This window comes from Schistocerca americana, chromosome 9 (genome assembly GCF_021461395.2).
Source record: "Schistocerca americana isolate TAMUIC-IGC-003095 chromosome 9, iqSchAmer2.1, whole genome shotgun sequence".
NCBI lineage: Eukaryota > Metazoa > Arthropoda > Insecta > Orthoptera > Acrididae > Schistocerca > Schistocerca americana.
In genome coordinates, this window is record NC_060127.1 from 160,975,557 (window position 1) to 160,992,430 (window position 16,874).

The following is a 16,874-nucleotide window of genomic DNA, read 5'->3' on the forward strand; positions in this document are numbered from 1 at the left end:
GGGTAAATAGGATGTGCTGGCTGGATGGATAGGGCAGATCTTGTAGCTGGGTCTTCCACAAGGGTGTGGCAGAGGATTGGGAGTCAGAGTGGCATAGGGATGGACTAGGTTGTTGTGGAGTTTGGGTGGCTAGCGGAGCACCACTTTGGGAGGGGATGGAACTATCTTGGATGGGATGTCCCTCATTTCAGGACATGATAGTCAAAGCCCTGACAAAGGATGTGGTTCAGTTGTTTCAGTACTGGGTGGTATTTTGTGACAAGGGGTTGCTTCTTTGTGCATGGTTCTTGGGATGGATGTGAGGATCAGGCAAGTGCGGGGATATGGCACGGGAGATCTGTTTGTGTGTTAAATCTGGCCTTACAAATGTCTGCTTGTCTCTGTGTATGTGCGGATGGATATGTGTGTGTGTGTGTGTGAGTGTATACCTGGCCTTTTTTCCCCCTAAGGTAAGTCTTTCCGCTCCCGGGATTGGAATGACTCGTTACCCTCTCCCTTAAAACCCACATCCCCTTTCGTCTTTCCCTCTCCTTCCCTCTTTCCTGACGGAGCAACCGTTGGTTGTGAAAGCACCTCTGCTCTAGGGTGGGTTAGAAAAGCCAGTGTTCATTATGCAAACAGCCAGTGGCTCATCACCAAATGGACATGTTGTATTCATACATTTTCCACTTCACTCACCTGTGCCAAGCTTAGCAAGGAAATATTTTTCAGCAGCAAGAACTAGCAAAGAAATGAATTTAGTCTTCTATCAAAACCCACAACAAAACTTTGATTTTAACTCCAAGTATTTTAGAGCACTTACAATCACTCAAAAACAGTATGTGTTGTATCTTATAAGGACTTTTTCACTTCAGTGTGATTTATTTTCCTTTAGTTCTATAACTATTACCATAAACCTTTTCTCAAATAAAAACCTATAGACAAAGATATATATGCAGAGCCTTTGCCCCTAGCACATTAATTAGCACACACAATGTGGTGTCACCGCCAGACACCACACTTGCTAGGTGGTAGCCTTTAAATCGGCCACTGTCAGTGACTGCAGACCGAGCGCCGCCACACGGCAGGTCTAGAGAGACTTCCTAGCACTCGCCCCAGTTGTACAGCCGACTTTGCTAGCGATGATTCACTGACAAATTACGCTCTCAATTGCCGAGACGATAGTTAACATAGCCTTCAGCTACGTCATTTGCTACGACTTAGCAAGGCGCCATTATCAATTGCTATTTATCTTGTGATGCATGTACCGTCAGACCGATGCTCACCAATTATGGATTAAAGTTAAGTATTTCAGAAGCTACGTACCTTTTTTGCTAGTCTCAATTCCTTGTCATTTTCCAGACCTCACGCCAGCCTGCGTGAGTTTAAACGCGTGCCCTTCGACCTCCCGTCCTAGTGGATTGGCTGTCTTGCCAGTCCACAAAACTTAATGCATCACTAAAAATTTTACATTTTATATTAAAATAAAAAAGGGTTGTGTTTTTTCTGTTAATAGGTGCTCACATTTACACAGAGTTCATTTCTTGGGGTATTACTTGTGCCCATGTGCGTACCTTTATTCTGTATTCTTGTCGTCTTCTTTGTAACATTTCCTCACTTCTCCAATTAACTGCTCCTCATATAAAATGTGGAGAAGTAGCATAAATAGCACTTAACATCTCCAACTACATCTAAGTGGTAAATTTCAATCATCAGGAAATAATTATTTAATACTACACTTCAATAACTATCTACTATTTAAAATATGTGCATTTCTCTATATGCACCCCTGTGCTAGTGAAATGTGCGTACTCCCATAAGAATATAATTTTTCATCCTTTCATATACAGTGTATGCACGATACTTCTAGGATCCATTAGTTATAATTTTCTGTATCTTGTACAAGAGGTCTGTTTAAAAAATTCCGAAACGTTTGTAATTTCATGCCAGTGTTGTGTTGGACTAAAATGCACTTGACATCCCTGTACATGCCTGTGTTTAATGTGTAACTGCTGGAAGTTTAGTTTTTATATGTCTGCTAGTTATTATTCAGTGCTGTATTAAGTAGAATGTTGTGTTGCACAGTTTGCAAATTTCAAGACGGTAGAGTTAGAGGAGCAACACGTCAGAAGTAAATTTTGCATGAAACTAGAGGAAACCTTTATAGACACATCAAATGGTGCTGGAAGCCTATAGTGATGAGTGCTTAAGCCATATTTGGGGTTACAAATGGTTCACATGGTTTAAAGATGTTAAAGACGACCCTCATTCAGGACGCCCTTCAATGTCTACTGACGACTTTGAAGGATTAGTTCGTTATGAATTCATGACAAGGAGACAAACTGTTAATCTATGTTGGGATGTGTTGCGATGTGTGTGAGAAAATGTGAGGAGGAGTAGGCCAAAATGTGAGGAGGAGTAGTCCTGAAATGCAGTGAGACATTTCATGGCTCTTGCATCATGATAACACATGCACATTCATCCCTGTTGGTGCGAGACTTTTGCACAAAAAACGAAATCACTGTGCTGCCTCATCCTCCATACTCTCCAGACCTGGCCTCTATGGACGTTTGTTTATTTCCAAAGTTGAAAACCCACTTGAAGGGATGATGATTTGCAACGATATATGAGATAAAAGAATATTCACAGATGGTGCTTCATGCTACTCAGCATGAGGCATACCAAGACTGCTTGTGGATGTGGAAATGGCATTGAGACCAGTATATCAGTTGTGGAAGACAGTGTCTTGAAGGAGACCATGCACAGTAAGTAAAAAGTAAGTGCAGAAAAATTTTGTGGACAAAGTTCCAGAATTTTTTGAACAGATCTAGTCTCTCTCTCTCTCTCTCTCTCTCTCTCTCTCTCTCTCTCTCTCTCTCTCTCTCTCTCTCTGTGTGTGTGTGTGTGTGTGTGTGTGTGTGTGTGTGTGTGGGCGTGCGCGCGCGCGCTCATATGGTGTGGAGAAAGGCTCTTAATTTTATGGGTTCCTGGATATACCAGTAAGAATGCTCCAGCTTGGGTATAATGGCTATTTGGAATGTTTTTAAATACAGCAGTTGTCATTTTTTTATTCTTTTTATTTAACAGTTAAGATTAAAGCAAAGTAATACTCTCTTTTGTGGTTCCTGTAATGATGACAGGCTTATTACTCATGGAATGGGTTGGGGTATAGGGCAATGGTTATCCAGCATTGTGATGTACAGCTGACACTTAAACCCTTGGATTAAACTGTGTCTTTCGTGAAACAGCTTTAGATATTTCAGCAACACACCTATTGCATTGTTGATCAGTTAAGTATCTAGACTCTGTTGCCTTTTGGATTATCTTTTCCTTGATATTGGCCACAGAAACAGTTCAGTTAGTTGTCTTTCTACATAATCCATCCCTCTGCTTATTGTTTGAATATTTACCATCGGATTCAATAGTTATTTGCAATTCTACCTCTGCCTTTATGACATCAAAATTCAAATGACATATTCCAGCTGAAAAGTTAATCATTGTGTCTTTTTCACAGAGGAACTCCATCCCCAGTATACAACACATTACCAAAAATTTCACTAGTAATAATGTGCACAGTATTGCTACATTTCTTAGTCTAAATAGTATTCAGACCTCCCTTACATAAGTCCATGGAGGTAACATCTGTGGCAACACCCATGTCTAGCATTACTGTAGTTAATATAATGCCTAGCATACATGGTAATTGCTGACTGTAGCATGATATTGTGCTATCACATTTTGCATCCTGGGAATAAATTTTGCCCATGGCGTCATGTCTGCCCTTGTAACTACTTAGTTGAACTGATGGTTTTCTTTCATACCCCATCTATTAACCATCATTTGGAGGTGCAACATGGTTGAGTTTAGTTTACCAGATGTGACATGGGTGGACAGTTCCTATCATTTTCCACTTCTTGTATTTTAGCTGAAATATGCCAGTTTGAGTCACTTTGTCTGCTCCATGGTGGTTGCACCACAGGTTGTGGTTAGTGATGTTTGCATATCCCAGGTTTTTCTGGTGTTCATGTCTTCTTTGCTTTCTCCTACTGTTAAAGACATTATTTTGGTTTCACGCATAATTTGAATTTCCGTTGTGCCAGTCCATCGGAACATTATTTCAGCCTTTATTGTGACATGTAAGATCATCACGACTTGAAACAATTTTTTCATTATCACTTCTGCTGAGTCAGCCATTGTTGAACACAGCTTTTCAGTCTTCTTGTATCAGATTTATCAAAATCAATATCGCTAAGAAATCTTCTAAATTTGTTTTAGGGACTGTAACTAATTTTTCCTCTGTATATACTGGAAGTTCTGCCTTCAGTAGCAAGGTCCCTTGCCATATTTGAAATGGTTTTGGGTTGAATAGTTCTTTACAATGTTATTCATGTACCTCATCTGACCAGTACTTCACCAGAAATACTTTCTTAAATTCATCATACATTCTGCAGCTTCTGTGGCCCACATTGGACTTTCACCTTGTATAAGCTCACTCACGAAGCCTTTTTTTTTCTTTTTGACCATCCAATAAACATTTTTGCATGGCTCTGTGAAATGTGTGAATGAACACTGTAGGGTGAACAAATTTCTTTCCTCACAGAAAAGTTTGAAATTACCTGTGGTAGATTACATTTTGTTCCAGCAGCAGCACAGGTTATAGTGCTATGGCCCCTATATTGTATGTAGTATTGCATAATGATGTATTTGCTGCTAGTTGATATTTGTAGCAATTTCGTTATCACTGGTTCAGAAATGAAATTACTCCCTGGCCTGCGCACCTCTTGTTGCATATTTCCTTCCAGATAGATCCTGACCTAATTTTTCTGTTGTGCTCCATAGTTTGGTTCCTACAGGATCGTCAGAACAGTTACATTCCTCCATAACTTTGATTGAAAATTTTTCCATGTGCCTTTGTACGCTGGTACTTAACAGTTGTATAATTTGAATGTCATTTTTGGATACGCAGGCTGTAAGGTATTGTACAAAATGTTTACCCTGCATTTCGAACTGCTTGTGCAAAACTTGTTGGTGGTCTTCTGCAAAATTATCAGTCCTGTTCAAAAGCGGTTAGACTTTTAGAGGAATGCAGAATTCATGTTAATTTCTGCACCACCTCCAGAATATCTTCATGCATTTTCTTCAGTCCTGATCTCTCAGCCGTTAACTCTTTCCCCATATCAGCCTGTCTTTCTGAAAGTGCAGTAAGATCAAACATGAACTCATTCTGCTTCTGCATGACTTCTGAAATCTTCATCATTTGTGTAGCCATAGCCTTCTGGTCTTTTGCTGTTTCAATCACAGCTGAAAACATCAACTCATATTTTAGTAATTCAGCCACTGAATTTATTGGTTGAAATTCCTCGTACTACGGACTCCAATGCAACATCGCTGTGTGATCACTATCCATGATTAACTGACTGGCTTTTTTTTTTTACCTTAACCTGGATTTATTCAAAGATATTAAAATGAAACTAAATGTAACGTCAAGATATTTAATAAGGCAATATATTTTCCAAATATTACTACTGAAACAGTAACAGTTACATCACAATCACTTAACAAGAAAAAAACAATCAAATTGTGTTTCTGCCTAGTGTTGCATTAGCAGCAGCTTTCACTCACAAATTACATTGAGTTCTTAATTGTCTAATTGAAATTACTTTATTCCCGGCTTGAATATTGATAACTACAGTTTGAGCTAGTCTAAGCCCCCAAAACCTGATGCAGGAAGATTAATACATAATACAGGAAATGTTTTAACTTGGGTTTTTGTTACTCCATTCACTATCACTTCTCCATCACTCAATGTACCACAGCATTCCACCCCTCAAAGATAATCTGTGAATTAATTGATAATGTAGAATGTCCATCATTTGTCGTGTTTAATATGAACATTGATAACTACTGTTCCAGAGGTCTAATACGCCACAAATTATGTCTATAATTAGCCTGAAATCGCATTGAAGAGGATCACTTCTTTAAATTGACATATTTTCGTAACTGGAAGAAGTGCAATAAGAACACAGTATGCTTTATTATATTTTAACACGTGATTATTTCTATTACTGACAAATACCGCTGTGTTAAGACAACTGCACTCTTCTAGAAATTAAGAAGGAATGGGGGTTTTAAAATGGCCATAATTAATTTTATATTATTTTTTAGTGACCTGCAGGTCATGTCACTATTGGCTGCGATTCATATTCTGTACCATCAGTTCCTCTGCGTTGTTACATGATCTCTGACCAAAACCAGAGGCAACATTTTTTTTCTAGTATTTCATAGGATGTTTGTTATTTTGTACATGAGTGTATGTTCAATATCTTTTAAGCGTTTATATTTGAAAGAACAAGTCTCAAAAAATACACAGTGTTTAAAAGAGTTAGAAAACATAAACCTTTTTATTTATGAGTCGTGTCTGGTCTTTTAATTATTACATCATTTGTTTGACCGTGCTGCTGCATTTAATCTGCAGTCTGGCACTAACCCCTTTAGGGTATACATTTTGTGAGCTCTCCTCTGCATTAATGGGTAATTCCCCCAAGCACTGATAGGCAGACTCGCACCAGTCATCTGGCTCAATCATTCAATTATTTCTTTGTTCATTTTAGTTCATGGACCAAACATGAAGTGGGCTGGGATGTATTTTTATTGTATGTACTTAATCGTATGGCTAGGGCCCCCTGTCGGGCAGACCGTTCGCTGGGTGCCGGTCTTTTAATTTGACGCCACTTTGGCGACCTGCAGTCAATGAGGATGATAGGATGACGATGAGGACAGAACAACACCCAGTAACTGGGTGAAGAAAATTCCCTGACCCAGCCGGGAAGCGATCCTGGGCCCAGAGGATTGACAATCCATCACACTGACAATTCAGCTACCGGGTGCAGACTATTAAAGAACAAAATTAAATTTTATTTTGACATAATTACACACTCTATTTCTGGAAAATGACTGGATAGAAGACAGATCACTTTTGGTGTTCAAGATGGGCATCCATTTGACAACCTTTATTGTGGAGAGGATATGGCAATCTTTCTTAAATCTAATCAAGAGTTCCTGTCTGCTTTTTTTTTTTGCCATTATGTGTTTTTGTACAGAACATCTGTATTGAAGCAGAAAATATCCAGTATAATGAAAAACCTTCTGATAATGTTTTTTCAGTGTGCTTCTGCCATTTGGTAGTTTTGCAACTGGAAATCAATCCTATCCACATCCACCATATTATTATTCTAACCTATAACAACACTATGCTTTTGCATGATGCCATTCTTTGAATTTACTTCCTTAAATGCATTGTGACAGAACATGCTGACAATCATGGTGTGTCAGTTGTCCTTCCATTTCAACACCATGTGCTTTTTACTATATGTCACCACGGACTGTTCACCCTGTTTCAGGTTTTCCTTCTTCGTTTCAGTTTTGCTGCATTACACCAAAACACTGGCGTTTATAGTTGCTTGCTTGTCAACCAAAATGGACTAGTGTACCAGTTTTTGAGGTAAAAGTGATAGCCCTTTCCTAGAAGTGATAAGTAAGCACCAAAACAATTAAAGAAGTTATTTTCTTTTCAGGGCAATAGCTTAAATGATTTGTGTTCTTGTCAATATAAACAGTGAAAAGTTGACCAAGTACAAGTAGAACATATGCTTGAAGGTTTGGTACAAACTTAATTATGTGTATAGATGGCCATCCATCCTAGGAGCAAAGAATATTGATGATATTTGCCTGCTTTCAATATTGATACTGGCGAGATACCGGTCATGGGAATTCCAAGACTGTAGCAAAATCTCTACAGTAGTTCCTGAGACTAGCTCAGACATACAAAAAGAAGCGAGCAGGGGACGTCAGTTTACATAAGTAGAGAGACAAAATTTAATGTACTTACTAAAATATGACTACAGCTTACATTTTATGTTTGCGTGCTGTAATATTCTTCTGTTATGCTTTTGATATATGATGAATGCACAGTAAGGTCAAATGGCAAAAAATATTTCTGTGTCATATAGTTTAACAATTTTTGAATTTTTTTGCTTTGCTTGTGCTGTGAAACCTTGCTCCTTTTCAAACTTTGTGAGTCTAGGTCAACAGGAGCTATCCTGAAGGTTTTGATGAGTGAATTTGTGGGTATCAAAATATGTGACATACATAGTCATAGCTTTTGATTGTTCACTTAGAAAGGTAAATGTTTTACACGCGAAGGGACCATGGACCTCAGTAAGTGACAAAAATTTGAACTTGATGTGCTTACCCATTCCTGAGGATAAGGGGTCTCAACAGACAAACAGATAAAAAAAGAAAAAAGGCAAAAAGAAATATTTTTTTGTGTGATATAATTACAAATTTACAATTTTTGGATTTTTCCTTTACTTTTACTGCGAAAATTCTTGCCAAATGTCACGATTCTAAGTCAAGTAGAAGTACCACTTACATTTTGTTGAATGAGTTTCCGAGCATCATAATATGTGACATAAATGCCTGATTCTTTTGATTGCATTGACTTAGAAGTTTAAATGTTGTACACCGCCAAGAGACTATATGGTATGTGACTTCAATTTGAACTTGATGTACCAACTTGTTCTTGAGAAAAAGGGGTCTTAACAGACTGGTAGACAGACAAATAGATGAAAAATGACAAAAAGAAATATTTTTTTTCTTATAGTATAGTTACAAATTAACAATTTTCGGATTTTTTTCATGAGATTTTATTGTGAAACAATGCTTCTTGGCAAATTTCATGATTCTATGGGGAAGTACCATACAGATTTTGATGAGTGAGTTTGCAAGTGTCAAAATTGGGGCCATATCTTTTTATTGCATTTACTTAAAAACTTTAATGTTTTACACCAACAAGGACTATAGACCTCAGTATATGGCATAAATTTCAATTTGATACATCCACCCCTTCATGAGAAACAGGATTCCTAACAACCAGAAGACAGAAAGACAGAAGCCTAAAAATGATAAGAATTACCAAGAATACATTATCTTTACTGATGAGTGTTCCATCTAGTTTAGAAAGCATGAACATATACTGTGATAACACCGGCAAATGTGAAACTCATTAGTCATACTACTTACAAGCCACAGAGTGCTGTGAACAGAAATATCCATTGAAGCCACTTAGGAGTAGCTGGTCATTGATGGATGCATCTATCTTGCCAACTTGAAGTCTTAAAGTCAATCCCTCATTTTCAGCCATAGAATACAAAAATAATTTTCTAATTTCCTTCCACCTGTTACAGTTTGAATCTGGAAGGCAACCCTTGGCACTGTGACTGCGATCTTCTGCCACTGGCCAGCTGGGCCAGTTTGCGAAAAGACGCAGTGCCGGGACAGCCCAGATGCAGCACCCCACATTACCTCGAGAAAGAATCCCTGCAGCACTGGTTCCACAGCAAAGATGTGATGAAGTGTAGTGGCGCCACCTCGTCGCTGCGAGCAGATCTGAATCGTGTGCTGTCCGTGGCTCGTGCCATCGCCGAGCAGCCGTTGAGCTTCTTTGCAAACTTGCTCCCCGTCTCCGACGAGGAAGTCAGTTTAACTGCTACGTATTACTTTTTGTATGCTATGGCTGCCCAAACCAGTGACGACGTGGAGAGTGTGGTGTGGCACTGGGCACGGTTCCTCGAGAAAGTTTTGGATAGGCGGCACCTCCGCTACGTGGAGATGGCCACCAATATAGGCATCGATCCTATCGGCTTGGACAGGAATCAGCTTCTCGTCAGTAAGCTGGTCAAAGATGATCCATTTAATTTTAAGGTGGACTTAAGCATGAACCCATTTGCAACTACCACCACAAAGCCACCAACAGCCAGAGCTAATGAGCAGCCCCTGAGGCCAAAGGGATTTGAACCATTTAATTTTAAGGTGGACTTAAGCATGAACCCATTTGCAACTACCACCACAAAGCCACCAACAGCCAGAGCTAATGAGCAGCCCCTGAGGCCAAAGGGATTTGAACCATTTGTAAATTTCACTTATGTTCTGAAAAATGTTCCACATAATATGACAAAAGTTGTTGATGTGACTATTGAGGAAGAGCTGAAGATTGTGTTTGGAATTATCAGTCGTACTAGTGCCAGCAGCCCGAGAGTTACAGCAGCCAATGGAATACCACGGAATTCAGAAGGTAATGTAATGGCTTGGCTCTGAGCACTATGGGACTTAATATCTGAGGTCATCAGTCCCCTAGAACTTAGAACTACTTAAACCTAACTAACCTAAGGACATCACACGCATCCATGCCAGATGCAGGATTCAAACCTGCGGCCGTAGTGGTTGCGCGGTTCCAGACTGTAGCGCCTAGAACCGCTTCACCACACTGGCCGGCGGTAATGTAATGACTGCCTCCCCAAACATTACTGCAGCTGCCACAAACATGACCATGCCTTCTGGAAACACAAAATAATACTTCTGTCATTACAACACTTGCAAGCCTCGTACTTATCATTACTTCCACTTGTTCACCTGCTACACCAGTCAATCTCCATCCAAATCTGCCTTCTGTAGTGGCTGGCATGTATACCTCTACCAACCAATGCCTCCAGTGTGGTAACTGTCAGTGTAATCATGAATACAACCTCGCATGAATCGGTCAGTTTAGAAACATTGTAACTCCATAAATGCACATTTTTCAGGCAACATATAAAACTATTTTTAAAAGGAATTTCAATACATATCAAAAGTTGCTTCATCCTTTTCAAAGAGTGTAGATAGGTGGGTAATTTAGAATAAAATATAATTTCTGGCTCCTAATAGAACCAGCCAAAACAGTGTTCATAGTAATTGGAGTTACATTTTTTCTAAAATTAACTCAAATGCATGTGAAAATTTATTACTGAAACATGCTATTGTAATCAGCTTTATAAAAATTTTACTTTCAAAAGCCACGAAACACATAAAAACTGATTTGTACAGCAAACCTACACAAATGTATGACATTAGTAATATATTGCCTTTAAAATTAACATTAATTTTAGGCATCTGACTTTTTTTTTGTAAATTATGCAACAAAAAAATCTTATAATGTTATGTCTCGGCAATGCAAAGACTGAAAGACTGAAAATAACTTCAAATTATAAATGATTGTCCAAAATTTCAAGCTAAAATGGCTGATATTCTTCAGGAATATACTGCAAGATCTTCTTCAGGTCAACATGTTTAGCTTCAGTGATTGACAGCTGTATGTCATACGTCCTTGTTTGTGACATACACACATTTTTCTTTCCATTATCCCCAAGATGAAAGTATGTTCCACTGCTGTGTTGATGAATAGTGATGCAACTACTGTCTCTGGGTGCTGAGATGAGTATTTGAAATGCCTTAATGTTGATATCTGGAATGCAGTACACTTGTTTCGTGAAAACTTTCTCGTGAATTTACCATCTTTTTATGTAGAGGATGCCATCAGTCCTTCAAGTTCATTGCATCTTAAGTTCTTTGCATCTGAAGGTTAGTTCGTTGCATCTTAGGTTAACCACATCTTCAGCATTCACCATAGTAACCATGAACTTTCCAGGGAGTCTTGACTGTACTATTATCTCACATATTTCTGTTGGAAGACAAATTCAACTTTGCTATGACAAAAGCCTCTTCACAGTGCCTCTTCATTGTGGAGAAAAGAATGTCCTCTCAATGGAAAGCAGTACTGGATTTTATGAAAATGCTCCGTTCCTACAAGAGCCACTAAAAATGGTGTGATTTCTGCTTTGGCTACTGCAGCTATCACTAAAGCTATCATTCACATTCTTTGGCATCGAATTATCTATTTAAGGCAGAGTAGAAGAAGCTGCTTTATTTGATCCCTGGATTTCATCAGGTAAAAACGACCTCCTCTTGATTTTGCACCGAGTGAGGTGGCGCAGTGGTTAGCACACTGGACTCGCATTTGGGAGGACGACGGTTCAATCCCATCTCCAGCCATCCTGATTTAGGTTTTGCGTGATTTCCCTAAATCATTTCAGGCAAATGCCGGGATGGTTCCTTTGAAAGGGCACGGCCGATTTCCTTCCCCATCCTTCCCTAACCCGAGCTTGCGCTCCGTCTCTAATGACCTCGTTGTCGACGGGATGTTTAACAACACTAACCTAACCTAACCTTGATTTTGTATTATGAATGTCAAAAACATTGAGGGTTAACTGCTGAAGATGAAACAATTCCTGCACCAGAATTTTAGACCGTGAAATATTCTGTATGTAGTCAAATGCTATAAAAGCCAGATCCTCCCTTTCCTTGCTCAGATTTGTTGAAGCTTGACAAGTATTACAAAATGTTTTAGCTCTTCTTTTGTGGATCATTCTGCTTCAGCAAGCTTCTTTGCCTTGTCGTTAAGGAATGGGAAATTTGATTCCTGTTCCAGAACTTCTCACGTACAGCAGATATCTACCTGAGGCCTCCAAAAACTGAGGTGAAAATGGTATTTGCTGTATTTAGCATAGCACTGATATGTAATGTCTTTGTCAGGACTTTTTTACTTAAATGTCTGAAACACGATTTTCACATTTAACTTTGCACCAAGATAATGTCTCACCTTGGAGGAATAGGGAATCTGTTTTCTTGGAAAAGAGTCAATATGTTGATGAAAGAGCATCTTAATTTTGGCAGGCTTTGAATTTTCTGCGGGTTTTTTTCCTCTTAAATCAACTGGAGACTACCAGTTAAGAACAATTTTCTTAGATGATGGTGTCTACTGTCACTGTTAAGACCATGGAAAGCTATTGAAGCCCCTGGCAGACCACCTTACTTTCATCATTTAGCATGATGAAGTATTTAGAAATGTGACTATGCTTAAAAGATGACACATTTCTAGATGGACAAGGTATTTGTACATTGTTACTGGTGATGAGATCTTCTATGTATGTATCCTGTCCGACTTTGCTCTCGAAATTATTAAATCTATCTAAAAAAGATGACTGATGAAATATATTAACATTATCAAAACATGCTTCACCTGTTTCTCTTTCTGGAATTGCTTTTCATGCATAGTTTATGTATTAACTTCCTTGAATATGTGCTCTTTTAATTATCTCATTCCTGTATTCAGCTTCATTCTTCACTCCCCTATTTCTTTTTGTGGTGTTTTCGATTATCACAGTACTTTAAAATAAAACTGCTACCAACCTGCACCTTGTAATCACATAAGATAACTAAGACCTTTGACTGGAATACTCTCTTTCAAATTCTGAAGGTGGCAGTGGCAAAATACAGGGAACGAAAGGCTATTTATAATTTGTACAGAAACCAGACGGCAGTTATAAGAGTCGAGGGGCGTGAAAGGGAAGCAATGGTTGTGAAGGGAGTGAGACAGGGTTGTAGCCTATCCCTGATGTTATTCAATCTCTATATTGAGCAAACAGTAAAGGAAACAAAAGAACAATTGGAGAAGAAATAAAAACTTTGAGGTTTGTTGATGACTTTGTAATTCTGCCAGAGACAGCAAAGGACTTGGAAGAGCAGTTGAATGGAATGGACAGTGTCTTGAAAGGAGGATATAAGATGAACATAAAAAAAAGCAAAATTAGAATAATGGAACGTAGTCGAATCAAATCGGGTGATGCTGCGGGAATCAGATTAGGAAATGAGACGCTTAAAGTAATAAATGAATTTTGCTATTTGGGGAGCAAAATAACTGATGATGGTCGAAGTAGAAAGGATATAAAATGTAGACTGGCAATGACAAGGAATGCGTTTCTGAAGAAGAGAAATTTATTAACATCGAGTATAGATTTAAGTGTCAGGAAGTTGTTTCTGGAAGTATTTGTATGGAGTGTAGCCATGCATGGAAGTGAAATGTGGATGATAAATAGTTTAGACAAGAAGAGAATAGAAGCTTCCAAAATGTGGTCTACAGAAGAATGCTGAAGATTAGATGGGTAGATCACATAACTAATGAGGAGGTATTGAACAGAATTGGAGAGAAGAGAAATTTGTGGCACAACGTGACTAGAAGAAGGGTTTGGTTGGTAGGGCATATTCTGAGGCATCAAGGGATCACCAATTTAGTACTGGAGAGCAGCGTGGAGGGTAAAAATCGTAGAGGGAGACCAAGAGATGAAAACACTAAACAGATTCAGAAGGATGTAGGTTGCATTAGGTACTGGGAGGTGAAGAAGCTTGCACAGGATAGAGTAACATGGTGAGCTGCATCAAACCAGTCTCAGGACTGAAGACGAACCCCCCCCCCCCCCCCCCCCCCCCCCACACACACACACACACACACACACAACTAAGATCTTTTCTGTCTAAAAGACAACCAGCTCCTCAACATTGACACATTGACAAATTTTATGACTAGAATAAACAGATCACCCAGCACTGCCAACAGAATCAGCAATGCTGCCATGTTAAGATTAGAAACAACAGAACTCCAGGAGTTACATTGTTTTTCAAAACTAACACAACCTTACCAGACAGACACACAAACGTACACAGATGGAAATTATATTTTTTTCTATACAGAGCATTGCAGCTACCCTTAAAGAAGTTGTGGACATAAAGAACTCATTTTTCCTAAAAATGTGGAGTTGCATTGTTTTTAAAATGACCACATCACCACATTTGCTTCTTCTAATACATATGTCTCTCATTAATTTTTAACTACTTTATTGTTCCATTTCGCCTCCAACTTCCTGTAATTGATTTTAGGTTTTATTTGGCATAGATTTTGATGATGACAGTACAAAAACATGACATGCTACAGAGAAAGAGGCTTCAGATTCATGATCAGTGCAATCAATTTAGTCAAAAATTCATACTTTTGTGCAAACCCTGATAAAAATTCATAATTTGTCAACTTATTTAATTATACTAAAATTACCACAATTTGGGATGGTCCTCTATACATAATAAAAGGTGGGATATAGTTCTTAATAGTGTGTGACCACCACAGATGGCAGTGCTTGCTTTGAAATGTGCTGCCATGCTGGCCCCAAGGTTGGTAAGAAATCTTTGAGATAGATTGTTCCTTTCCTCCACAGCATGGTTGACAAATGCTCAATAATCATTGCTGCAAAATGTCCCCCTAACACATTCCATTTGTTCTACTAACCAGAAATAACAAACACTGTTGCCTCTCTTTCAGGCTTCTACATGACTTCAGAATCTGCCAACGACATGGCAGTGCTGCCAGAGAAGTTGAATGCCACAGAGCAGATGGTGGCCGGCCTGTGTTTTGAGCTTCGCAAAATGCTTTCCGTTCTACTGCAGAGCATTGATCAGGCCGAATTGGATGCCGCGTACCAAAAGTTTGTCAACAAGGAAGAGGAGAAAGCCACGAAATCTCCACTGCAGCCAACACTCACCACTGATCCGATGAGCACAAGGAGAGTGAGAAGCAGTGCAGAGAGCTGTGTGCTGACACAGCCTCGACTGACTGTGCTTGTTGTTTTTCTGACTGTATTGGCCCAGCCTCTTGTGTAATTGCTCCATACAGCTGTGCATGTAATAGCCGGCTTTTGCTACTTTTGCCTAAATTTATTATAAAATGCATTTTCATCATCAATCTTTATGTCATTGCCTTTATTCCTTATTGAGTTATTATGAATTTAAAATACAAATGTACTTTGAAGAATATTGTGAGAACAATTTTGTTCCTTGGGTGGAATCTGATTTTTAGAAAAATAGTGCTGCTAACTTGCATGAAATTATTTGAATAAAATTCAAAATGTCTATGTAAGACATTTGGTTTGATGCATTACATCTCACACTTTGATTCAAAGGATTTAGTGCTAGGAAAAGGAACATAAATTATGAGCAGCTGCCAAAATTTAGATTTCATCAAAGTCCTATTTCTCGAATCATCAGGTGCAATCTGTAATTGACTGAAGAGTTAATTTTTTTATCTACTGACCTGCTTGTGAACCACATGAGTAAATAAGAGATTAAATTTGACAATATTATGAAAAAGGTAGATTGCTACTCATCATATGGAGGAGGTGTATCACAGACACAACATATTTAAACTTTCAGCCAAATGGCCTTCTTCTGAATTAGAAAAAGCGCGCGCGCGCGCGCGCACACACACACACACACACACACACACACACACACACACACGCACGCACGACCACTATCCCTTGCTGCTGAGGCCACACTGTGAGTGGATGAACTGAATTTCTTCTAGTGGACTCATCATTACAGTCAAGTCTTTAATTAGAAATACTTTTGCACAATTTATGTGAAGGAAATATGTTATTTGTTTTAGTTCCATTTTACAGAAGCGACCTTTAGTAGCTGCTTCTATCATGTGTTTTCTCACTCTTCACTTTCCGCCTTGATGAATTCGTCATGATTTGGACTCCATATCTGCTGTGAATAAGAAAATCTATGCTGATGAGCTCCTACTCCTCCCTATCCTCCTTCTCCTCCCACTCCTGTGGTACCAGACCTTGTCACTTAGTTGCTCTCTCATTAGAAGAGCCAATGTCTTCGAAAATTACAGAATGTGTTTTAACACATCCAGCTGCTGTGTTTCAGCATGCTTGTCTACTGACTCTGATGTTAAAACTCTTGTGCTCTGTACATTCTGACATCATCTGGGATCTGCCACAGCCTACAGCCTGACAATATTTACAGTTGCTGTATTCATACTTTAATCCTGATACTGTGCTTCACGGGCTTTATATTTACCATTAATGCTTCTTTTGGCATTTTGTCACTGCCGCTCATTTCACAAGTGACGTGAGCTGCCAAAGCTGGATGGCTTTGCTTGCAGCAGAGATATGAGCTCCTTCCCCTAGACTAGTCTGGCCACCAGTTCATTCATCTCAAGGTCTGTGAGTGCTCCTCCAGAGTTGGTGGTGCTCACTTTTCTTTGTCAGGCTCTGATACAGGGCCTTCAGGGCTGGTTTATGCTCACTTGCTTGTGCTCTCATCTGTCTGCTCTCTACCTGCAC

The 16,874-nt window shown here is 39.0% G+C and overlaps 1 protein-coding gene across 3 annotated transcripts in view; it reads left to right on the forward strand.

Annotated features, from left to right (window-relative positions):
• The window catches only part of LOC124551103, a 214,512-nt gene extending 199,031 nt beyond the window's left edge, over nucleotides 1–15,481 (forward strand). For 2 of the 3 annotated variants that reach the window (XM_047126034.1, XM_047126035.1), the window contains exons 8-9: nucleotides 9,225–10,111; nucleotides 15,062–15,481. In XM_047126034.1, the coding sequence (XP_046981990.1) occupies nucleotides 9,225–10,111; nucleotides 15,062–15,399 (1,225 nt within the window). In that variant the 3' untranslated portion in view covers nucleotides 15,400–15,481. The remainder of the gene's footprint in view (nucleotides 1–9,224; nucleotides 10,112–15,061) is intronic. The other variant, XM_047126036.1, reaches the window with a different exon arrangement.
• The last annotated feature ends 1,393 nt before the right edge of the window (nucleotides 15,482–16,874 follow it).